The sequence below is a fragment of the Scatophagus argus genome, chromosome 5, assembly GCF_020382885.2.
Source record: "Scatophagus argus isolate fScaArg1 chromosome 5, fScaArg1.pri, whole genome shotgun sequence".
Lineage (NCBI taxonomy): Eukaryota > Metazoa > Chordata > Actinopteri > Scatophagidae > Scatophagus > Scatophagus argus.
Window position 1 is genome coordinate 6,181,644 of NC_058497.1, and position 21,354 is coordinate 6,202,997.

Sequence of the window (21,354 nt, forward strand, 5' to 3'; positions counted from 1 at the left end):
CGAGTTCACTGCAATCAATCCCCCGCCTCTGACACGGTTTGGTCATACTGAACTTCAGCAGCCAGTTTAGATATACTCAACTTGTTGTAAACATACTATGAGACGTACTTAGATTAATCACAGCCCCCACCGTGCGACGAGTTTATTCATACTTGAATCAAGTCGTTTATAAATACACCGTAAAGCGCCCAGCTGAGCGGTGTGAAGTTATCTGTGCTTGCTCGTTGAGATGTCATGTACGCTGGTTAGCCCCTCTGGAGTTCGGGTGTGTCTGGAGAATGGGCGAGCTGTGATTCTGGGCCGAGGACCAGACACCGCAGTGACCGACAGGAGATGCTCCAGGCACCAGGGTGAGGAAAAGTTGATTTTCATGAATATAATTCGAAACATTTGTTACAAACATTGCAAAAATATACGCCAGCTATTTTATATTTGGAGGTTGCAAATGCATGCACGCACGTCATTACCATGATGCTTAGTATGCATATTAGAACAACATTTTTGTAGGCCCAAGTAGTTGAATTATTGTTATTTTCAGTGCTCATCATGCTGATTAGTCCTCTGGTCTGTTAAATATAAGAAAACAGTGAAAAATGAAAGGAAAACCGAAGCTGATATAATTTTACTTAAAAACTGACTTAAACTATTATTTAATTAGCGAAGTTGTTGTAAATTGCTCAGCTCTAGATGAATATACATATGAAATGTGTGTGTGCCAATGTCTGTGAGTATATGTGATGGTAATAATCCTTGGGTTTCTTTCAGTGAAGGTGGTTGCAAGCTATGCAGACCAGAATGCGGTTGTTACTCAGGTATGATAACAAACACTCAAGCCCTGTGAAGTGTCAAAGTTCATAACTTATTTAATTAGCTGATGAGGATACACCTTTGTCTTTACTGTCTAGACACGTCATGGCTATTTACAGCCTACAAAACTGTAACTGTATAAATGCTACAGTCCAGTGTCCACATATGTGCAATTTTTTTAACAGCTGGGTCCAAATCCCACTTTCCTGGACGATGTGCAGCTGGGCCGGGGACAGTCTGGTAAACTCGCTCATGGAGGCACCCTTTACCTGGTTAACCAGAACCATCCATTTAAACTGCACTACTCCCTGAGCTCAAATGGCGCAGCCTCCGGCTCTGAACAGAAAGGACTAAAAGCCACCGATAAGTCAAAAGGAGGAAGAACCGGGAGAGAAAAAGAGGCACAGCTGAGCCTAAATCCCAAGCGTAGTATCAAGGATTTTTTTTCTACATCTCCCATGAAGGTAAAACTGACACTGTGATTCTGTTGAAAAATTTTGGGTGTATTATTTTATGTTTCGTATTTACTTATTCTTGTAAGGTCACAACAAAGATAATACTTATCAAGAGAAATCTAAGTCAAACAAACTGAAGATGAAGCACAGTGTATTGTTCTGTTTAGCCATCTAAAAGACAACTGAGCCCAGAGAGGGGCCATCCTGAGGTGAAGCGCCAAAGAAGAGATGAGGAAGCCTCAGACAGACAGATGAAGGAGGAGGAGGAGGAGAGGCTGGCAGAGGAGAAGCTCAAGCAGCTGCAGGAGTTGGCGGAGAGGTCTATGACAGAGGGGAGTAACAGCACCCAGCCCTCATCATCGGCATCATCTGTGTCAGTTTTAAAGGGCTGCCTAAAAAGTAACTGGCAGGAAATAGGCAACTTGATGATTTACACTGCTGCAGGTGTCAAAGGGAGTGACAAGGTGAGACTTGTTTCAGTGGCCTAATGTATTCATTTATTTCAGTGTCTCAGGTCAGAGAATTACACAGTATTGGGGTTGGCAGCTTGGTTGTTTCAAATGTATTTATCTGGCAAATAGATTTTAATTTCATCATAGAATATGTTTCATTGCATAGATGATAAAGTCAATATTTTACACACCAGTGAAGAATTCAGCAGTCAGTAATCAGCAGATAAACCAGTTATGGAAATAACTGGTTGCACATTGAATCTCTGTTGTTTAGTTTGGCAGGATGTCATCTTGTTGTCAAAGGAAATGCTAAATCAAAACCAACAGACAGAAGTTCTCTTTCTCTCCTGGTGTTAGATCATTTTTCGCTCTTGTTAAAATGTTGTACCTTGATATTAACACAAATGTGCTGTATGGGGATATACAAAAGAAAAAAAAAAGACGTACATGAAATCTGGAAAATGAAGTTCAGGTGTTTCAAACTACGATCGCTCACAGTTTATCGATTGTTATGCAATACTTTTTATGGAAGAGAGATCATGCACCTGACATTTAAATGTCTCATTGCGTCCTCTTTTTTTATTCTCTCCAGATTGCTGGGTTTGACATAGATGGTTGCATTATCACCACCAAGTCTGGTAAAGTCTTTCCAACTGCACCAGATGACTGGAAGTATGCCTGCTCTCCCGAACTTTTTCAAACCGTTTGCTATAACTGGTAAATGTGACCATCCTCTTTCATATCTATGTGGTGTATTGTAATTGTCCTTGTCTTTAATTACCAGGATTCTGTACCCTGAGATCAAGCCAAGACTTGCCAGCTTGCTCAAGAAGGGATACAAGGTGAGAAGGAGTTAATGTGCCAGACTGAAGCCAGTGTAGTGGTATTGAATTTCATGTAGTCTGGTAGTTGTTCAAGTGTACGCCTGCTCTCTTTCTGCAGGTGGTATTCTTCACCAACCAAATGGGGATTGCTAAAGGTAAACTGAGACCAGAAGTTTTCAAGTCTAAAGTGGAAGACATCCTCACCACACTGCAGCTGGCTGTGCAGGTTGGTCAGGTTTTAAATGGACTCTTATCTCTCTGCTATTTACTGTATAAACAGCTGATATTTGTGTCCCCTCCCTGTTTGTGTCACAGGTGTTTGTAGCAGTTGGTCCTGGTGTCTACAGAAAGCCAGTGATGGGAATGTGGAATCACTTGTGTGACAAGGTAACTGCCTTGACAGACAGCCGTATCATTTCAGAACCATATATGTATATGTGTATGTATACATAGTTTTGCACTTAGACAATACAAAGTGTCATATACAATGCAGTAAAGCCGAGGGTCTGCTCTTTGTTTATCTGTTGTAACTTCAACTGAAAGTGTCTTTTCATGTGTCTTTCCTGTGCAGGCAAATGATGGCGTGACAGTTGACCAGACACAGAGTTTTTATGTGGGAGGTGAGTGAGGCTGGATGTCAAGTGATGTTTCCTTAGTGATAAACATGGCATGGCTATGTGTTTACTATTACCTGATCTGGGATCACAGAGATGCACACATTCATCTGCATTTTGTTCAGTCCTTTTTCCTTAAACCCCAAAATTAGTCCAAATGTTCACTTTGATCTGTACTTAATTTCCTGAAATCCTTCAAAATCCTAATGCTAGACTTAAAAAAAAAACAGTATGATGACCAGAACAATTGATGTAAGAGCATTTGGAAGTACAAGAGCACATGCATGAACATGCACACACAGTTTCTGACCTTACCTCTGTGCACAGACGCTGCAGGTAGACCGGAAAACTGGGCTCCAGGGAAGAAGAAGAAAGATTTCTCTTGCAGTGACCGATTGGTAAGACTGACAGTTTTTAAACTCAGATTTGTCCTTTTTATTTTTTTGTGCCACTCCTCCTCCTCTTCATCCTCCTCCCCCTGCTCCTCCCCCTCCTCATGTCATTAAAGGTCTGTGTTTATTAACAATGCGGTTATGGGGAAACTGTCTGCCTCCTGTCCCCCTTCTTGTTTTTCTAGTTTGCACTGAACATTGGGTTGCAGTTCCACACCCCTGAAGAGTATTTTTTGGGCTGGAAGAATGCACCCTACAACTTGCCTAATTTTGACCCTGTGAGTACAATGAACATGCAATGAGACAACAGGGGCAGGCGGAAGCATTATATGTTTGGGTTAAACATATCTGTGGAGACGTGACGTCTTCAAGCCTAATCTTCAGATGCCTTGCTTTAACTCTTTGATTGGGTTAAACATCTGTCCCTCTGTCCAGTCCATTGTTGAGAAGACAGTATCTCAGCAATGCCTTTAAGAAATCTCATCAAATTTGGCACTAACATCCACTCAGACTCAAGCGCGAACTGATTAATTTGGTGCTCAAAGATCACTGTGACCTCATAAAACACGTTTTTGGCCGGAACAGAACGGAACAGAATTGCACATTGTGACTATATTAAACATTTGGTCAGATATTGAATTAGTGACGCTAATCTTGGTTGTCCACCTTCATACTGTGTCTTTATCAGCCCTCTGTCAAAATAGTCTCTAAATGAAATCAGCATGTTTCTCATTGGAAATTATTCACTGGAATCATACATGTCAATATCCAGTTTTGCCAGAATATACACTTACAACCTTTTCATAGTCTTTACTGTGTTATGAGCCTGGACAGACATGGAGGTAACATGCACCTTGGCTGGTTGAAGGAGGGATACGACCAAAAAGCAGCAATTCTAGTATATCCTACAGTGTATAGTAATGTGTTTGGTCTTTATTTTTGCTAATGTTTTGCTTTACCTGAACTTCTAGAGGAGGATTGACTGCAATGCAAGACTCTATGACCCTCCGTCTGCCTCTCTAACTTCCAGCCAGACAGAAGTCATTGTCGCCGTGGGTTTCCCTGCATGTGAGAGAAAACAGACGGTACATCGCATATTTCTGAGCTCTTCTCCCTACGACGCCATTCTGATTTTGTGATTTCCTTGCTTGACAGCGGGCAAATCCACCTTCTTCCAGACGCACATCATTCCGAAAGGCTACGTGTATGTCAACAGGGTGAGTGGATTTAATCAGTAGGGCTTCAGTTCTGCCTCAGTTCTAACTACATGCAGAACATCTTATTTGATATACAAGATGTTAACAGTTAAAAATAAAGGCAGTTATTTCAAACTCTTCAAACTTTATTTTGTCAGTGTATTTTTTACGTACACCGAAATTCTTTCTCTGCATCTAACCCATCAGTGATTGAAATGCACATGCAACAGTGAAACACACAGGAGCAGTGGGCTGCCATTTCAGGCACCCGGGGAGAATTTGGGGGGGGTTAAGTACGGCACATGGGGGCAGTCGTGGCCTAGAGGTTGGAGAAGCAGCTTGTGATCGGAGGGTCACCGGTTCGATTCCCCCACCAGACGGGCAGGAAAAATTTGGGTGTGGTGGAGTGATTAATGCGATAAAATGCCCCCCCCCCCTTCATTAGCCGGCTAATGTGCCCTTGAGCAAGGCACTTAACCCCCCAATATGCTCCCCGGGCGCTTGATGCTGCCCACTGCTCCTGTGTGTGTTTCACTGCATGTAATTTGCCGGGTGTTGCATGTGTGTGTTCAACTAAGGATGGGATAAATGCAGTAGTAAAATTCAGTATGTGTGTATGTAAAATATATATATATACTGCCAATAAAAGTTGATTCTTCATTGATCAATCACTCCACCACACCCAAATTTTTCCTTCCAGTCCGGGGTGGAATCGAACTCCAGTCACAAGCCGATTCTCAAACCTCTAGGCCCCCCACAAAAATCTTTACTTTGATGTTTGTGACACTGCATTTTATAATAATGTTTATTGTTATCATACTACGTATAATGACGTATTGCAAAGAACCTTGTGTTTTGTTTTTTGGACCAGGACACACTTGGTTCATGGCAGAGCTGCGTGTCGGCATGTGAGCGCGCTCTGAAAGAGGGCCGCAGCGTCGCTGTGGACAACACCAACCCAGACCCGGAATCTCGCAAACGGTACAGCGCTGTCGTGAGATGAGTCTGTGCTGCCTGTGTGTGACCTTATATGTTTCACTATGCATATTTGCCCAGGATCCACCTCGCTGGGGCACACCTTATGCAAACAGACTTCAAAAGCATTGGCAGACAGCGAGTTATTCTTAAATTAAAAATTAGCATGCAGACACATTAGCAGACAGGGTGGATGTGTTTACATGTTTTAGCCACTTATGTTGATGGCACTGTACCAAGAATGGCTTGATATGCCAGCAGTATATGTGCAAGTGTTAGTTTAGTATAATAAATTGCTTAAATGGACTTATGGAGAAGAGCAGCAGAATTCAGTGCTGTATTCCACTTTTGTCAGCTTAAAACAGAGATATGACCCAGAGGTCCACAAAAATTATATCGCTAATGAGAGGAAAAATGTCACACAGTGATGTGCAGATGATAGGCAGAATTAATCCATTGATCCATTCTTCCTGTAACTACAATTAAATCGGAGTAGTGGTTCATAGAACTACATGTTTTGAAGAAGTTATCAGGCTTGTTGCCTTGTGACTTTACTGCAGTAACTGAATGTGTGTTTTATCTGCTGATAGAGCAGAAGGAGAGACAGTAAATGAGGAGACTGTAAATCGAGAAACATCCCTGCATTACTTCGTAGCACAGAACACAGCAAATACAAATATGATGATAAATGAGTTTAGAAAGTTTTTCAGTTACTTAACCTAATAGAGCATGTGACCCTTCTTGAAAAAGAAAAGAAAAAAACGGTTAAGATAAATAATGTTTAATGCCACGTGTCCATTTCCAGCACAGGCTGTTTTCGGTCATATATGGGACCTGTTCTATTTCCACAGGTTTAGCCTTTTTCTGAAGGAATAGGTGCATTTAATAATGCAGGTACTAATCATGTGCTGCAGTTGCTGTTCGTGGGATGAATATACTGCTGACTGCTGCTTGTATGTGCATTTGTTTTTTTTTCTGTGTTTGTGTAATCAATGGTCTGTGTGTATTTACCAGCTATGTGGATGTGGCCAAGGCCGCCGGCGTGACCTGCCGCTGTTTCCACTTCTCAGCCTCTCTGGAGCAGGCCAAACACAACAACAGGGTATGGCTCACCTCTCCGCACCGCCGGTCATTACACCTTGTTGTGCTTTATCATGACGTGGTTATTAAATGCTTTATTGTTGTTCCCAGTTCCGTGAGATGGCTCCATCGGACATTAAACACGCCAAGGTCAATGACATGGTTTTCCACAGCTACAAGTAAGAAGAGTAATTTTTGTTCTCACACTCTTATTGTCTGTAAAACAATGCATGTCACCAGTGTGTTTTTTATTTTCTAACATTTTCAGAAAAGTTGGTTTAATCTTTGCTACTGTGTTAAATTTCAGGTAGTAAAAACATTAATAGCAATAGCGCATCTCTCTCTCTGTCTCTCTCTCTCTCTCTCTCTCTCTCTCTCTGGACAGGAAACACTTTGTGGCACCTTCTCTCTCTGAGGGATTCTCCGAGATCCTCCAGATCCACTTTGTCCCGAAATTCAAACACAGCCAATCAGAAGCCCTGTTCCGGCAGTTTTCTGAGGGCTGATAGGACAGATGGCTTTCTAACAACTGTTACTCCTAACACTGACCCTGCCAAAAATACAAATGACAGCCAGTGAAGGGGCTGATTTGTCAGGTCCAAACATTTAGCCACAGTCATAGAAGAACACACCAAGTTACTGCACAAACATGTTCTTCTATTTCAGCTGATGGACTGAGGTCTGTGAACTGCTTATATGTTGCTACTTATATACATGATGCTGTTAAATAAATGCAGCATTGAACTGGGTACTTCCATTTCAAACAGTGTTTTATTAAACAATTCAACATATCCATGTGAACACACAAATCTGTTTCCGTCATGTGTGGCACAGGAAGTGAATATCTATGTGTTCCATATGTTGAGTTATTAAGAGTATAGTGTGAAAACAGAGGGTTAAGTAAAACATTTTTTATGTTGTGTATGACTTTGTTAAGAGGAAAGGCCTCCTCTGTCTAGGAATAAAGCTTTGGAAAGCTCTGCTGAGTTCTGTGATGTGTTATTACGGCATAATTCAAACAGATCTCAGCTGATTGATTTTAGTTGTTCTCAACTGATGTCAGGCAGAAACTGGATCTCTTTACCCAGATGCTTTTTCAACCATGGCATTATCTTGAACAGGTCTATGTGAAAGTCTCGAGCATCAGGAGGGGGCCGGTTTCTGCTGTGCTGTCCACGAGCTAAGTTGACGGAGTTGCACACATCTGTGGTGCCCCAACTCAATACCCCCACCTTGGAGAAGAACGCGGGAGAAATTTCCATTATGCTGGTTTCACTGTGTGTTGTGATGCTTTATTAAGCTAGAAACCTTAGGAACCTCACCTGAAAGTAGCGCTTTCCTTTTTGCAGAAACAAGGATCCACCAGAGTCACCTATACAGAAAAAACCCTAATATGTAACTAATGTGAATCCTATGTTGGTCAAACTATGATAATGCAGTACGTGACCAATCCAGACCTTTACAAGCGATAGCATCTTGGTATCCTGAGGATCCACCAGTGCAGAGGAATCTGTCAGGTACATACTCTTCCAAAGTCACATTGGTGGGCTCCTTGAGTGTTTGCATCGCTTTCTGCACACAGCTAGGCCTCTGCAGACAGCAAATTAGTTACAGCTCAACACTCTTTTATCATAAAACATATGTTTTCCTTCCCATTATCGAGTGTCAACATGAAAACAGCCCACAGTCAGAAAATTCAATCAACTGTCACTCACTTGACTCTGTGTGTGAATGTGTGTTTCTTTGCGTTTGGGGTCCTTATGGCTATGGATGAAAAAGGCAGCAGTCTCTTGGTGTGGTAGTAGTTCCTCCCCTGTATACACACATCAGTATTAGTGAGGATAAATGAGAGTTTTCTCAGGATTTTCAGTCTGTGTTGAAATATATTAGAAACTCAAAACAAACCAAACACTGGCTCTCGACAGGGTGATTTTAGTGGCTACCTGCAACCTCACTGCAAGATGCCACCATATTTTACACTCTGGACCTTTATTGATATGAATGCTGTTGCAAAGTGTATAGGTCATACTGTGACATACTGTGCTGCTGACAGGTAGAGTTGACTTTCTTCATGGCTCGGCTGCCGGGCACAGTACATGGTAAGCAGATTGGCCTGTTGAATGACATACAGTATACACACATTCAACCCAAACATTTATGTCAGTTACACGTATCTCCCCCCCCCACACACACACACATTCACCTTTATCATGCCAGAACAAATGTTTGAAGCTTTCAGTTGAATAAAATCTGTTTCTGCTCCTTTGTAACGATTGTCTCTGGCTGCAAATAGTTAAGCATCCTTTCTTTGGGCAGTCTTACCTGGCTTTCCAGGACAGCGGGATACTCTTGTTCACTTGCACCAGAGCTATATCATAGTCATAGAACTCAGATACATTTCTGTGTTTGAGTGCCCTGATGTTATACTTGGGGTGCATGAACACCTTATTGGAGATTGCCATGCCCTCACCTGGAAACCAAAGAAATTGCTTGTTATTGCAGCATAAAATGGTGTAAAGTCAACAAGATGGTTATAGAAAAAACTCATCTAGACATGCTTCATTCATGTTTCCTACAGTACAGTACTGTAGTGACACTGTACAAAAGATTTTTCTTTGCGCACAAAAGACATTCTCTCAGATTTGAGTACAAATTTGTTAAAATTTGTTTTTGTTAGCATTTCTGCTTTGCAGAAATCATCCATCCACCTGACAGCTGCCCTCTAAAATGTGCAGTTTTATCTAAAAAGAGAATACATTTTTTTAGGCACCAAACTATGGACTTCACATGACTAGGATTGTGGTTTGATTCTCAGAAGGATAATGTATGTTGGAAACATGCTCTCGTGGTAGTTTGATGTGATTAGCCTTAAAACTTCCAACACATTTTTCAGTGCACTGGCTCAGACATTAAAATGCAGGTATATTAAGGTACAAGCACAAAAAAATCACCACCAAGTACTTCCCAAACAGAGCAGTTTTTCTCTTCTTGCTATTTTTGTCTTACATCAATCTACAAAATATTTAAAATACTTTCTAATACTGACCATGTTTTATCTCAACCTGCTGAGAGACTCTGTCTGTGCCTGCTCTGGCAAAGCAATGAGCAGCTGTCAGCACCCAGTTCTGGCTCACAATGGATCCAAGACACGACATAGACTAGAAGGGAGGAATGTGTTTTTGTGTCAAAATCCACATCAAAATAGGAAACACATGAGAGGAAAACATGTGTATGTGCAAAGCTCTCACCCCTGTCATGGTCACAGTGACATGCCAGGGTTTGGTGTAGGTTACTGTCTCCTCCTCCTCTTCCTGAGCTATGCCACATTTTGTCACACTCTTGTCACCTGTGTTATTATGGATGCAAAAGTTATACTTCAGTAAGTAAAATCGTTGTAACTTACTCAACAACAAGTTATTATTTAGTGAAAACTGACCTGTTTACTTTTTTGTACTTCTATGTTCATGTTAAATTAAAAAACACATTTTGTAAGTTTTTGCTTACTCTCCTACTTACTAATGATGCTGTTGAACACCTCGCCCAGTTTTTTGAAGTCTTTCAGAATGAAGACGTGCTTCTCACCACGTTTCTTTGAGGCTAAGGCATTCAGCTGATCTTTCTTCACTTGGTCACCAACACCAAACACATAAACATCTGAAAACATAAACATATTTATACTTTATATACATACATAGACAAGTATGTCAATAACACACATTAAACAGATGAAACACTGTCTGATTTATGATTGCTTGTAAGTTTGGTCATGTTGGAGCTGTTGAGCTCAGCCAAAGTAATTCCCGCATGTCAGAGTACGTAAATTTGAACTGTACACGCTGTACTGGAACATTTAATCTTTTTTTTAATCACGATACCCAGCTTGGTTTCATCTGTGTGGTCCTGGGATGTGCCGTGGTAGCCCAGCAGATTCCTGATCTGGGCCAGGGCAATCTGAGGCTTGTTGCCTGTGTTAGAGAAGCCTGCAGGCAGAATGACATGACGAGGGAATGACGGCCTGTGTATGAGGTTTTTTTATGAGATGGAAATGCTCAACAGAGGATTTTGTGACGTTGTGACATTTCCTGCGTTTTTACCATCTGTCTCTATGATGATGATGTTCTGAGTCTCGTTAAAGTGGTTCCTGGCACTGTTTTGCTTCAAGAAGCTGATCACCTCATTGACACGGTGCAGGGCAGCATGGAGGTTGGTGCCCGTCTTATTCCCATGGCCTGCAGAAATGCAAGAGACTGAATGGTTGAAAAATAAACTGATAAATAATTAAATGAACTATTGAACACACTGATGCATCATGGATGTTGCATGTTGTCCTGATTAAGACCTAAAAGAGGAGATCACACTGCAGGAGATCAAAAGATCATGGCCCTTACATGATTGAATCTTTTGAACGAATAAAGATAAAACATGCAAGGTCATACTATGGTAGTCGAAGTTCATCAGACGCCATATAACATCCTCTGTGCTACCGCTTATCTCTGAGTCCATGATGTCTACAATGTCTTTAGTCTCGCTTGCAAATGACACCAAATGGAACTTCAGCTGCACCTCGTAGCTGTCCAACTAGAAGGAAAATGAAGAGGACATTTAGATTTCACACCCTCTGACAAAATGCCACACAAAGCAGCAGACCAGTGTGAATAAATGTGAATGCATCTTCTGTTTTGGCACAGACCTTTCTGATAAGGGCAATGGTAGCATCCCTGGACTGTTCATAGTCCTGCTTTTTGATGCTTCCTGAAGTGTCCAGTAAAATGTAGACATTTATACGACTGAATTCAGCCACACGGAAGGTTCGGGCAAAAGACATCGTTGCATCTTAGACACACACACACACACACACACACACACACACACACACACACACACACAGTACTTATCATTTTATTGCAGTTGACTTCAACTACTTTCTTTCCTCATTTTCATCTCTTGCTCTGAGCATGTGTTTAACAGGTTTAGGTGCCTGCAGTTAAAATGTTGTTTTAATTGCAGCACTGTCAATGTGCTGATGATACACGTACAACTTATACACACCTTTTTTTATAGAGTCTGGTGAGAGCACATCCATGACTCCTGCAAGCGATCCTGTCATGGCTGCTGCCACATCGTTGGGGGAGTCAAAGGTATTTAGGCCTGCAGGAAAGGACTAAGATATAATGCATGGATGTACTTTCATGATACAGCACCTGTACTGCTGTGATTCCCACTTTCTGTAGGTCTTGGTCTTAAAAAGTATTCTTCTGTTGTTTTAAAGGAAAAAAAACATCTAATACTGTAATTACAACTGTGTATACGTATAAAACTATCTACTGTATAAAACTGTCACTCTGTACCTTGGCACCGTGGTGTTGTACCGCTCCACTCCCTGTTCCCCAGGCAAACCCGTTCATCCGACCCAAGCAGATCCAGACCAGTTTGACACCGGTAGATCACTTTCTCTCCTGGTTGAAACCGGCCTCCTGACCTCAGTGCCCCTGGTGGGATTCCTGGGTCATTACAGCTGTCAGCTGCATTTAAACACAGGGGACAACAGGATATGTAAATATATTTGTGCTTATACAGAAATGTTCAGGGTGTTTGCAAAAGACGATTGTGCAGTGCTTTGAAATGATGCACAAAAGACATTTAAAGACATGAAGAACTCATGGTAGCCACATGCCTTAAAACCCTGAATTTGAACATGCCTTAAGTTAATACAAGATTTGGTCAGTGACTTGTAAAGTGTCATAGTAACTACAGTAAACTAGTCAAGAGGTTTTTATTGTCATTTCAGCTTTTCAGCAGTGAACAGTGAAACGAGACAGTGTTCCTCCAGGGACCGGGTGCTACGCTAGAAGAGGAACTACTTATATATAAAAGGAACTACACTGTAAAAAAAGGAACTCCTTTATAAAATTAAAATCTGTTCATAAAGATTTTGGGTTTATAGGGTTTGTAATGTTGTCCCCACCATGGTTGTCACAGACAGGAGTAGTTCCTGTCCACTCCCCAGAGAAGGTACAGTTTCTCTGGGCTGACCCATACAGGGTGAACCCCTCCTGACAGGAAAAGCTCTGTGACGTCCCAACACCGAACCACTGGTTCCTGGGCCAGAAGTCACCGTGATCCAGCTGCAGCTGAGCCGGACACAACGTGTCTGGAGGAGAGAGAGGTTGCAAACATGAGTTTCCTTTTGTGTATATGTGACACTGAATGCATCACCATGCAAAACATTACCTTTGCACGAGGCCCGTGTCACCAATCTGCCACTCCCTAATCTCATGGGTGACCACTCCCCATCAGCACCGCAGACCCTGGAGCTGACTGGGAAAGGGTACTGCCCCAGGCGGCAGTGATAGGACAGCACACTGCCCTCCAGCCCTCCCTATACAGGGAACATATGGTCATTTGTGGAGCTAAATTAAGTAACGTGAAGATTTCCAGGAAGGAGATGGTTAATTTCTTTCGCTTTCCAGACCCTCTAGTTCAATTTTAGCCTGATCAGAAAATGACCCTCCCAAGTTAGTGCTGTCCCTTATTTGCACGATTCATGCTGAAAGTTTGATATTTTACATTAATTCATTTCGTTTAAACATAAGACATCAGTGCAGCAGAGATGAAAAATGCATAAATACACACAATTACAAGAGCAATCTGTGACTTAAATGTAAAATGTGAAGTTTTACCACTACCACTCATCCTGAACAAAATAAAGTAAAAATGAAGCTGTGGATTAGGGCTCCAAGTAATTTCTGGATCATTGGATTATTATTTGATCTACAGCAAAAAAGAAAAATCAAAATATCATCTTGCAAACTTAGAGTCCAAGAAGTTGACAGCTTCATAAGTTTGTTTTGAAACCAAGAACCAAAGTGATTTTGAACTGAAAAGGAGAAAAGACAGAAACACAGCAAATGCTCACGTTGGAGAAGCTGGAATTAGTAAATGTAAATTAAAAAAGCTGAAAATGTTTTTGTTGATCGAGTGATCAATCATTTCAGTTCAAACGCACGGTGCTTTACATTTACCTGTGAATAGGTGACATGTCCATGTTTAATTATCTCTTCTGTTGAGCAGTTTAGAGGCTGTAAATCCTCATCTACTTCATACTCATAATTATACTCGTACAGACACACTGGAACACAAACAGTACAAATGTCTGTGACAAACTAGCATCTCTGCATGTCCCATACTCTATGAATTGATCCAAGTTTATATAATCACATTCAAATGTACAGTAGGAGAAACAAAAAACTGAAATACTCACCCTCCTGGACAGAGATGAAGAGTAGGATCCATAGCATGGACTTGACATACATGACTGGACTCTGTATCAGTGGCATTTGTGTCTGTGAGTGACAGAAACCACAGCAAGAGTGTCTGTATTGGCCTGCAGTCAGTGACTTTATTTGACCACTGATTATCCATTAACACAGCAGCAGCAAACGGGAAAGCAGGGATTGAGCAATTTAGAGCAGAACACAGACTTCAGCTCTTACTTTCATTTCATCTGTCTGTCTCATTTCAGGATTCTGTGAAGTCTAGTGATTCTTTGGTGACATTTTTACATTACTAATTCATCTAAAACTAAAAGTGGCCTCATAAAAGCTGCTCTACAGCTTTTAGAGACAAATCGGTTAAATTCAACCATAATGTTGTGAGCCAGCTTTGGGCAACTAAAGCAGTTTCAAATCTAACAATCTCTTTAGCACTTCTCACTATTTTTCACCATTCCCAGTGCAAACCTCACCCCACCACTATTGTTGTTTTTTTTTTCACGCAGAATCATTACTAAATGGCTCAGACTGCACTGTCTCTGTGCCAGTGTTTTGGGGTTTAACAAGATGCGTAGTGCTCACATGCATTTGTATTTGAGCACCTGAAAGCTCAGGTTTGGACAAGCAGGCATGCATGTGAATACAACACTTAAAGAATCATTATGGAGATCAGAGATTTAACAGGGACGCCCACCTCTACCCTCACCCCTTCTCCCCTTTGCTCTCCTCCCTCCTCCTCCTCCTCCTCCCCAGCGAGGCTCAGTCCTCTCAGCTGACTCGGCTTTGTTCAGCACTGTGAAGGAGTTTCTAAAAGTCTTTTGTACCCACGCACACCCCATCAAAAAACAAAAGACAAATACAGGTTGATTCAGCAGTAATGGAAGGATAGCAGCAAACATGGATATCTGATCTCTTTTTTTTTTAGTTTTAAATTCTTTGTTGTGAATTACATATTTATTTTTCATTTTTATCTGGATTTCATTGATGGCTGTCCAGCAAAGCGCTCTGCTGTGCTGGAGGAGTGAAGGCCGCAAGCTTACCACACTTCAGTGGAAGTAATCTGTTGGAGCGAAAAGTGAACAATGTTAAGAAAAGCCAGGAAGACATCATTAATGTTCCCACGTTTGGAAACACCTCTCTTCACAATGTCACCGCTGATGTATTTATCACAACATCAAGCTCTTTAAGAAGAGGAGCACTGAGAGAGTACCAGCAGACTAAAGATGTCTGACCTCAGCCAAGTTGCAGTGTACTCAGACTCTTCAGATATTTATAAGGTGAGTGACGATTATAAATGAAGGTGCTGTTTAGAGAGAAATGTCACACAGTCACAGAGAAATATACATTATATTACATTACACTTCATTTAGGAGCTGCTTTTATCCAAAGTGACTTACAGAATCACAAGTTTCAGTACAACATAATTAGACTAAAGCAATAAGAGCTAAAACATAATTAAAAGTGCTTAAGTAGAAGAGCAAGAGTGGAAAGCAGAAGAACACGAAAGAGAGAAGGATGAAATCTGGGAGATCGGTCAGGGTCCACTGACATTTTCTGAATAGTCGGCTCTATAGCTACAGTACCTGATACAGAGTCAGAGGTTCTTAATCCTGACAATGCATTGTGTTTTGTTTTGTTTGTTTTTTTTTTTTTTTAGCAATATTTCATTTCGAAACTCACAGACCTGTAGGACCCTGCAGTGCCAGGTCAATTTGTGTGCAGATCAATGTTATTGTCTTAAATTATGCAGCCTTGCTTCTCACCTGTGTAATTTGGAGCAGGTGTTATTTTCAAACAAAAGTTAAAGTTAGTAAGTGTCATATTATTGTCTACTATATAGTAATATCTATCTTAAGCTTGCTAATGTTAGCTAATAGCAGCAACCACAAGTTACAGCTGTAGCAGCGAAGGTTCTGTGCGTGTCTGTGCGAGTTAAAGTGTGTTTCATTGCTTCAACTTTTCATCTGAAAAAGGAAAAATATATTTATGGCTTCAAGTAACATAGTCTCGCTTTTTCTATGAGATACTTAAATTTCCACTTTTTTCTGTTTTGCTTTTCCCAGAATGTGTTCTGCAACCCTGCCTTTGAGCTGGAGGGGGAGCGAGAGGAGAGGGTGGAGGGATTCAGGACATCCTCATCCACCCCTGAACCAATCAAACCACCAGCAGCCAGTGAGTCAACCAATAGTATTGCTTCTTTCTGTGACCAACCTTGAATTGTATCAAATTGTGTTTGTGGATGGATTAGTGACATTATTGCATCACCTAAGCTCTACTGGCCTTAAGTCTGACGCTCCTGAGGAATAGTATGTGTAAAACATGGTTATCGTGGTTTATTGTAAACATGGATGAACATGAATCTGCAGTGCCCTGTGATTTTGGTATTGCTTCCATACTAGGAACTAAAATTATCTCTGTTCTGCTGCATTGCATTGAACTGAAAACAGCACCATACATTATTGGTGTAAATAGGATCCATTTTAGTAAACTGAAATAATAAACTCAAGTAAAATTACACAACAACTTCAGGATGTTTTTTTGGTTGCAAAAGCAGGCAAAGTCCAGTAGATTATTTTTAGTTTCCATTTTGTTTCATGGTAAATTGTGAGAGGGAAACAATTGCTGACGTTGTGACTTGTTTTATGTAAGCTTTGCAGATTTCGCCTTCCTTAATACGACATATGGTGCCCTTTTAATACAAATTAGGTGTTCAGTGAAAGGAGGAAATGCAAAAAAATACACAAACAAAAAACCCCTAGAAAGTTAAAATCATGAAAGTGTGTGAATTTTGGTTGGAATGAAGATCTCCTCTGTCCCGTCATGTGTTTATGTGTGTGTGGTCTATCATTCAGACCTTGGTTGGGGTCTTTTTGGAGTGTGTGTGATGCGTCTGCGGGCCCCCGGTTGTGGCTGGGGGGTGGTAGTCGCCTCAGCTGTTGCCCTGCTCCTGTTGGCAGCCTTTGGACTGGCACTGGCCCTCATCCTCACACGTGAGTCACAGCTGCATCTCAGATCAGTTATCATGACGAAAAGCAATACTTAAAACTAATTAAACAAATAACTGATCTTGTATACGCAGATGCTATACTTAAATCTGTTCCTATGGAGATAGAAATACTCTAATATTCCAATCTCTACTGCACCTACCATCTGCTTCAATAATAAACAAGTCAATTTACAGCAATAGTTGTGCTGTGCTGCAATAGTTATTCTTAACATTTCAAAACAGTAAATCTATCCTGTCATATAAACATACTGAGTCTCATGTTCCTGATTTAGAGATAAAAGGCCAGGCAATGGAGGATCAGTTTTTGTCCACCCATCCTTCAGACCTGCTGAGTGCAGGAGATGAAACATCCCATACTTTACCTACAGTCTCTGCCAACAGAAGTCAGTCTGATAGTACAGCTGCACCACCACCTGCCGGGATCCCCCCACCCGAAACACGTGAGAGATTCAAGCAAAATGCCCATTTATAGTGGAATGTAAAAATGTCATATTTTCTGTCTTGGTGCCCTTTCCTTCATGGCATTGCCTTCTTTTCTCTCAGGTTGTGGAGGGGTTCTGACTGATTCAGAGGGCAGTTTCAGTTCTCCAAACCACCCTGGCCCCTATCCTCCAAACTTGTTGTGTGTGTGGGTAATCCGAATCCCCCCCCCTTCCCTGGTCCAGATCCATGTTTCCTCTCTGACTGTAGAGGGGCCATCGCCCTGTCTGTTTGACTGGCTTGAGGTGCAGGAACAGATAGAGCAGAGCTCTGTGGTCACCAGGTGGGTCAGACTGCAGCTTCATGACTTGTCACATCCTTATTCATCCAGTCCAGCATAGTCAGATGTTATTTTCATACTACAGGCCCAGTGCTCTCTTTCAAAAGCTTGTGCTTCTGTTGCAGGAAGACCTTGAACTTTGCAATAAAAATGCCCACAGTGTTAATGTGTAGAAGTATAATTGTTCAAACCACTTAAGGAGAAGCAAGGTAGGGATGTGTGCTCTGGCAAATACATATTTGAGAGAATAAAAATGAGACTCAATCCAGATTAACCTGTATGCTGGTCTTAACTTTTTACATAACTTTTACATACATGTTCATACAGTCACATACCTTTTCTCCATAAAGGGACTTTATCGGGACTCATGTCATTACCTTAAATTGTTGGTAGATGGCACTAAAGGTCTGTGCATAATTGCAGAGCACTTCTGGGTACTGAAGGCTTCATGGAAATACTGCAGTGCCTGTAAATACTTTGACCTTTTTGCTAACTCGAATTCTTGGAAAGTGTTGTAACATGAGTCATGAAATTCTGAAAATGTTGCATAACATGCCAACAAATCTTTTTAAGAAGATACAGTACAAAGTTCAGACTCAAGTAGTAACTCCAAAGCTGCAATATGGTGAAAAGAAGCAGATTATTCAAATATAAGGTTAAGATTATTAGGTCTGTCCTTCCTTCCTGCAGGTTCTGTGGTAATGTAGCACCACCGACAGTCAACACAAACAGCAGCACAGTGTGGGTCACCTTCCGCTCTGATGGCAGCATCGCAGGCAGCGGCTTCACTGCACAGTACAGGGCCGTTCTGCCTGGACAAAGTCAGTATTCAGTATATAAGTGTATGTGTCTGCAAATACATGTACTCTTACGCTCACACCCATTTGCATTCACGTGCATCTGTGCGTGCATCTACTGTGTGTTTTCTCAGAGAGCTGCTCCAGAGAAGAGTTCATGTGTGACAGCGGTCGCTGCCTGCTGCCTGTGTCTGTGTGTGATGGTCATCCAAACTGCCATGACCAAACAGATGAGGCAAACTGCAGTCATAAACACAAAGGTGAGGGCATGCAGATAAAGTTAACATTGTACATTGCTTCTACCTGACCATAACCCTTTCACAGAATGTGGCGGGCAGAAGACCGGGCCGTTTGGTTACCTGTCAAGTCCAAACCACCCCAGACCTTATCCTCATCAGCAGGTACATTTATAACCACATTAGACTGTCAAACACACACAAACACAGTGGAACCTACATTCTTCACTAATCACATCTTCTTCTGTTTCCCTTCAGCTGTGCATATGGTACTTATCTGTTGAGGAGGGTCACGTCATCACACTGAGCTTCAGGAACTTCAGCCTGGAGACTCAGGATGTGTGTGAGTTTGATTACGTTGAGGTGCATGACAGTGTTGATACTGGAGCTGGAAGAGTGCTGGGAAGGTGAGACCCACTACAGCCTTGATTTTTTTATTCTGCCCATGTCAGATGTTAGATTCAAAATTACAGTAACTGTCACTTCGCACTTCACTTCCTTGTTGTTTCATATTTGCTTGTTGAGGGTAAATAAGGGTAAATGTCCTGAAACAGCTTTTCTTTCCTCTACCTCTGTCTCAGATTTTGTGGCACCTCCTCCCCTCCGGACCTGACCTCCTCTGGCCCCCACATGACTGTGGTGTTTGTAGCTGATGAGGGAGTGGCTGACAGCGGCTTCAATGCAACGTACCAGGCTGTGTCTGTTCGGGACAGTGAGTTCTTGCTTTTGTAAAGTGCCACTGGGATCTTTATTATTTCTCCTGTGTTTGTTTAACTTCCTGTCTCCTTTGCTCCTCTCCTTCTTCCTTCCTTCAAATCTTACCTCTTTTGACCATAGATTCTTTCTTCTCTGACATACTCTTATCACTCTTTGAAACTGTCGATTTATGCCTGACTCTTTGTTTAACCCCTCAAAAGGCCCAAATTATTTCCTGTTTCTTCCTTTCTATGTGCCTCTTCTTTTGTTTTTCACATTGTCACATTTTGCTTTCTATAAGCCCCTCCTGTGTGTTTCATTCTTTATTTAAAGGAACATGTGGTCCCAGCCAGTTTGCCTGCAGTACAGGCGAGTGTCTTCAGCAGCAGTGGTTGTGTGACGGATGGAACGACTGCCCTGACGGAGCCGATGAACAGGGCTGTGGCAACTCCACCTACCCTCCCTTCAGTGAGTGCGTTATCTCCTGTGAGAGGGTCACAGACACTGTTGTTTTACTTACTTTGAACCTCTGGTTCGCTGAACATTAGTTGTGAAATAAGAATAGTAACGATTTCTTTTCTCCACGCACTCAGCTTCATCATGTGAGCTCATTGAAGTGGAGATGTGTCAGGGTCTCAGCTACAACCTCACCTCTTTCCCAAACATCTGGCTGTCCATTGCTGATCAGAGGGAAGCTACCGCACTCCTACGACAGTACCGGGTAAAGCTCCCTTCAGAACCTATCTAAATCATGAACATTTTCCCGTTGCTACTCTATAACCTTTAAAAATTAGCCCAATTGGCAGCACAAACAAACCCAAACAATATATGAACCGACAGTCATAGCTTAATTCAACAACTGTACAGTTGTTTCAAAGCAGACATTCGATGTCACACACTTTATTTCTGTTTTCTTGTCCAGGTTCTGATGGAGCTGGCATGTTTCGAGCCCTTGCAGAGGCTGGTGTGTGGGATGTTTCTCCCTCAGTGCAGCCCTCAGGGTGGCGTCCTCCAGCCGTGTCGCTCAGTCTGCGCCTCTGCTGAGCAGCAATGCAGCCAAGCCCTGGATCTCTTCTCCTTCAGCTGGCCCTTCAACTGCCACCTCCTCCCTGACTCGCAGGACCCCATGGAGTGCTCGCTGCCTTGATGCTTCAGCAGTTTCTCTTGTGTTAGTAAAGAGATGATCATTGTCATCCCAGTCTACTTCACTGTTTCAGGACCTGCATTTTACAGACCCGGGGACTCATTTTCTGGACTCAGGCGTGAAGGTCCACCATACTCAGTTGTGTTGGGAAAAGCAATTTCACTTGTAACATGACTGCAACCCTCTTAACAATCTACTGCCTATAAAACCCATGGTGCATCAGAAAATTGTGGCACAGTAGCTATTTACAAAATATTTAAAGTATGTAGATGAAAGGTTTTCAGGTATTTGAGTGATTAAGACACCGAAGACAACTAAACAAAATTATTTTTTTCAATCTCTCCCTCCAGTAGAAATCTGTTGTACATTGTCTTTTTGCACTATTTATTGCTTTGATGTCAATCATATGAAAACAGATCTCATCTATGAAGAAAGAATACAAACAAAATACATTTAAAACAATCTTTATTGCATTGTTCATCACCACACCACATGACAGGCTTCTATTACTTCAGTGTTTGTAACAGTCCGGATTTGGTTTAGTCAGAGACTAACTGGGCGTAAGTTGAATCACACTGGACATGAAATGATGTGAAATCTGAATAGCTGTGCTTCACTGAGCCCACTTATTAAAATGCTCGCATTACA

The 21,354-nt window shown here is 41.8% G+C and overlaps 3 protein-coding genes across 5 annotated transcripts; 2 read left to right on the forward strand and 1 right to left on the reverse strand.

The window, feature by feature from the left end:
• Positions 1-6: 6 nt before the first annotated feature.
• On the forward strand, positions 7-7,775 carry LOC124058913 (polynucleotide kinase 3'-phosphatase). 2 transcript variants are annotated; one of them, XM_046388535.1, is made up of 17 exons: positions 7-350; positions 766-812; positions 993-1,271; positions 1,430-1,726; positions 2,307-2,386; positions 2,499-2,556; positions 2,624-2,764; positions 2,854-2,925; positions 3,110-3,158; positions 3,480-3,550; positions 3,730-3,822; positions 4,516-4,612; positions 4,700-4,761; positions 5,612-5,721; positions 6,730-6,817; positions 6,907-6,974; positions 7,181-7,775. In XM_046388535.1, exons 1-17 carry the CDS (start codon positions 230-232, stop codon positions 7,299-7,301), a joined length of 1,854 nt encoding a protein of 617 aa, XP_046244491.1. In that variant the 5' UTR covers positions 7-229; the 3' UTR covers positions 7,302-7,775. The 2 variants fall into 2 exon arrangements, with proteins under 2 accessions (XP_046244491.1, XP_046244492.1); XM_046388536.1 differs by having other exon boundaries at positions 9-350; positions 2,657-2,764.
• On the reverse strand, positions 7,548-14,214 carry si:ch1073-280e3.1 (complement C2). Its single transcript, XM_046388533.1, has 19 exons — positions 14,057-14,214; positions 13,818-13,924; positions 13,027-13,174; positions 12,761-12,946; positions 12,144-12,317; positions 11,845-11,943; positions 11,486-11,628; positions 11,232-11,373; positions 10,890-11,024; positions 10,671-10,775; positions 10,312-10,449; positions 10,044-10,141; positions 9,842-9,953; positions 9,118-9,265; positions 8,835-8,908; positions 8,511-8,608; positions 8,253-8,385; positions 8,118-8,167; positions 7,548-8,027 (listed from the first exon to the last, which is right to left on the reverse strand). The coding sequence occupies exons 1-19, from the start codon at positions 14,130-14,132 to the stop codon at positions 7,845-7,847; spliced, it is 2,349 nt and encodes a 782-aa protein (XP_046244489.1). The 5' UTR covers positions 14,133-14,214; the 3' UTR covers positions 7,548-7,844.
• Positions 14,215-16,043: 1,829 nt separating this feature from the next.
• Positions 16,044-21,195, forward strand: LOC124058915 (membrane frizzled-related protein). 2 transcript variants are annotated; one of them, XR_006843339.1, is made up of 12 exons: positions 16,044-16,238; positions 16,919-17,056; positions 17,346-17,513; positions 17,617-17,836; positions 18,524-18,654; positions 18,765-18,890; positions 18,955-19,031; positions 19,125-19,273; positions 19,448-19,578; positions 19,896-20,034; positions 20,156-20,283; positions 20,485-20,623. XR_006843339.1 is itself a non-coding variant. In XM_046388538.1 (12 exons), exons 1-12 carry the CDS (start codon positions 16,085-16,087, stop codon positions 20,707-20,709), a joined length of 1,782 nt encoding a protein of 593 aa, XP_046244494.1. In that variant the 5' UTR covers positions 16,070-16,084; the 3' UTR covers positions 20,710-21,195. The 2 variants fall into 2 exon arrangements, 1 of the variants encoding a protein (XP_046244494.1); XM_046388538.1 differs by having other exon boundaries at positions 16,070-16,238; positions 19,896-20,030; positions 20,485-21,195.
• Positions 21,196-21,354: the final 159 nt, after the last annotated feature.

Coding starts and splice junctions, on each gene's coding strand:
- LOC124058913 (XM_046388535.1), top strand. CDS start 230: ATGTCATGTACGCTGGTTAGCCCCTCTGGAGTTCGGGTGTGTCTGGAG. Junction 351..765: donor GAGATGCTCCAGGCACCAGG/GTGAGGAAAAGT, acceptor GGTTTCTTTCAG/TGAAGGTGGTTGCAAGCTAT. Junction 3,551..3,729: donor TCTCTTGCAGTGACCGATTG/GTAAGACTGACA, acceptor TTGTTTTTCTAG/TTTGCACTGAACATTGGGTT.
- si:ch1073-280e3.1 (XM_046388533.1), bottom strand. CDS start 14,132: ATGCCACTGATACAGAGTCCAGTCATGTATGTCAAGTCCATGCTATGG. Junction 12,947..13,026: donor GACACGGGCCTCGTGCAAAG/GTAATGTTTTGC, acceptor TCTCTCCTCCAG/ACACGTTGTGTCCGGCTCAG. Junction 10,450..10,670: donor CACAGATGAAACCAAGCTGG/GTATCGTGATTA, acceptor TTATGTTTTCAG/ATGTTTATGTGTTTGGTGTT.
- LOC124058915 (XM_046388538.1), top strand. CDS start 16,085: ATGAGATACTTAAATTTCCACTTTTTTCTGTTTTGCTTTTCCCAGAAT. Junction 17,514..17,616: donor GATCCCCCCACCCGAAACAC/GTGAGAGATTCA, acceptor CTTTTCTCTCAG/GTTGTGGAGGGGTTCTGACT. Junction 19,274..19,447: donor GCTGGAAGAGTGCTGGGAAG/GTGAGACCCACT, acceptor CCTCTGTCTCAG/ATTTTGTGGCACCTCCTCCC.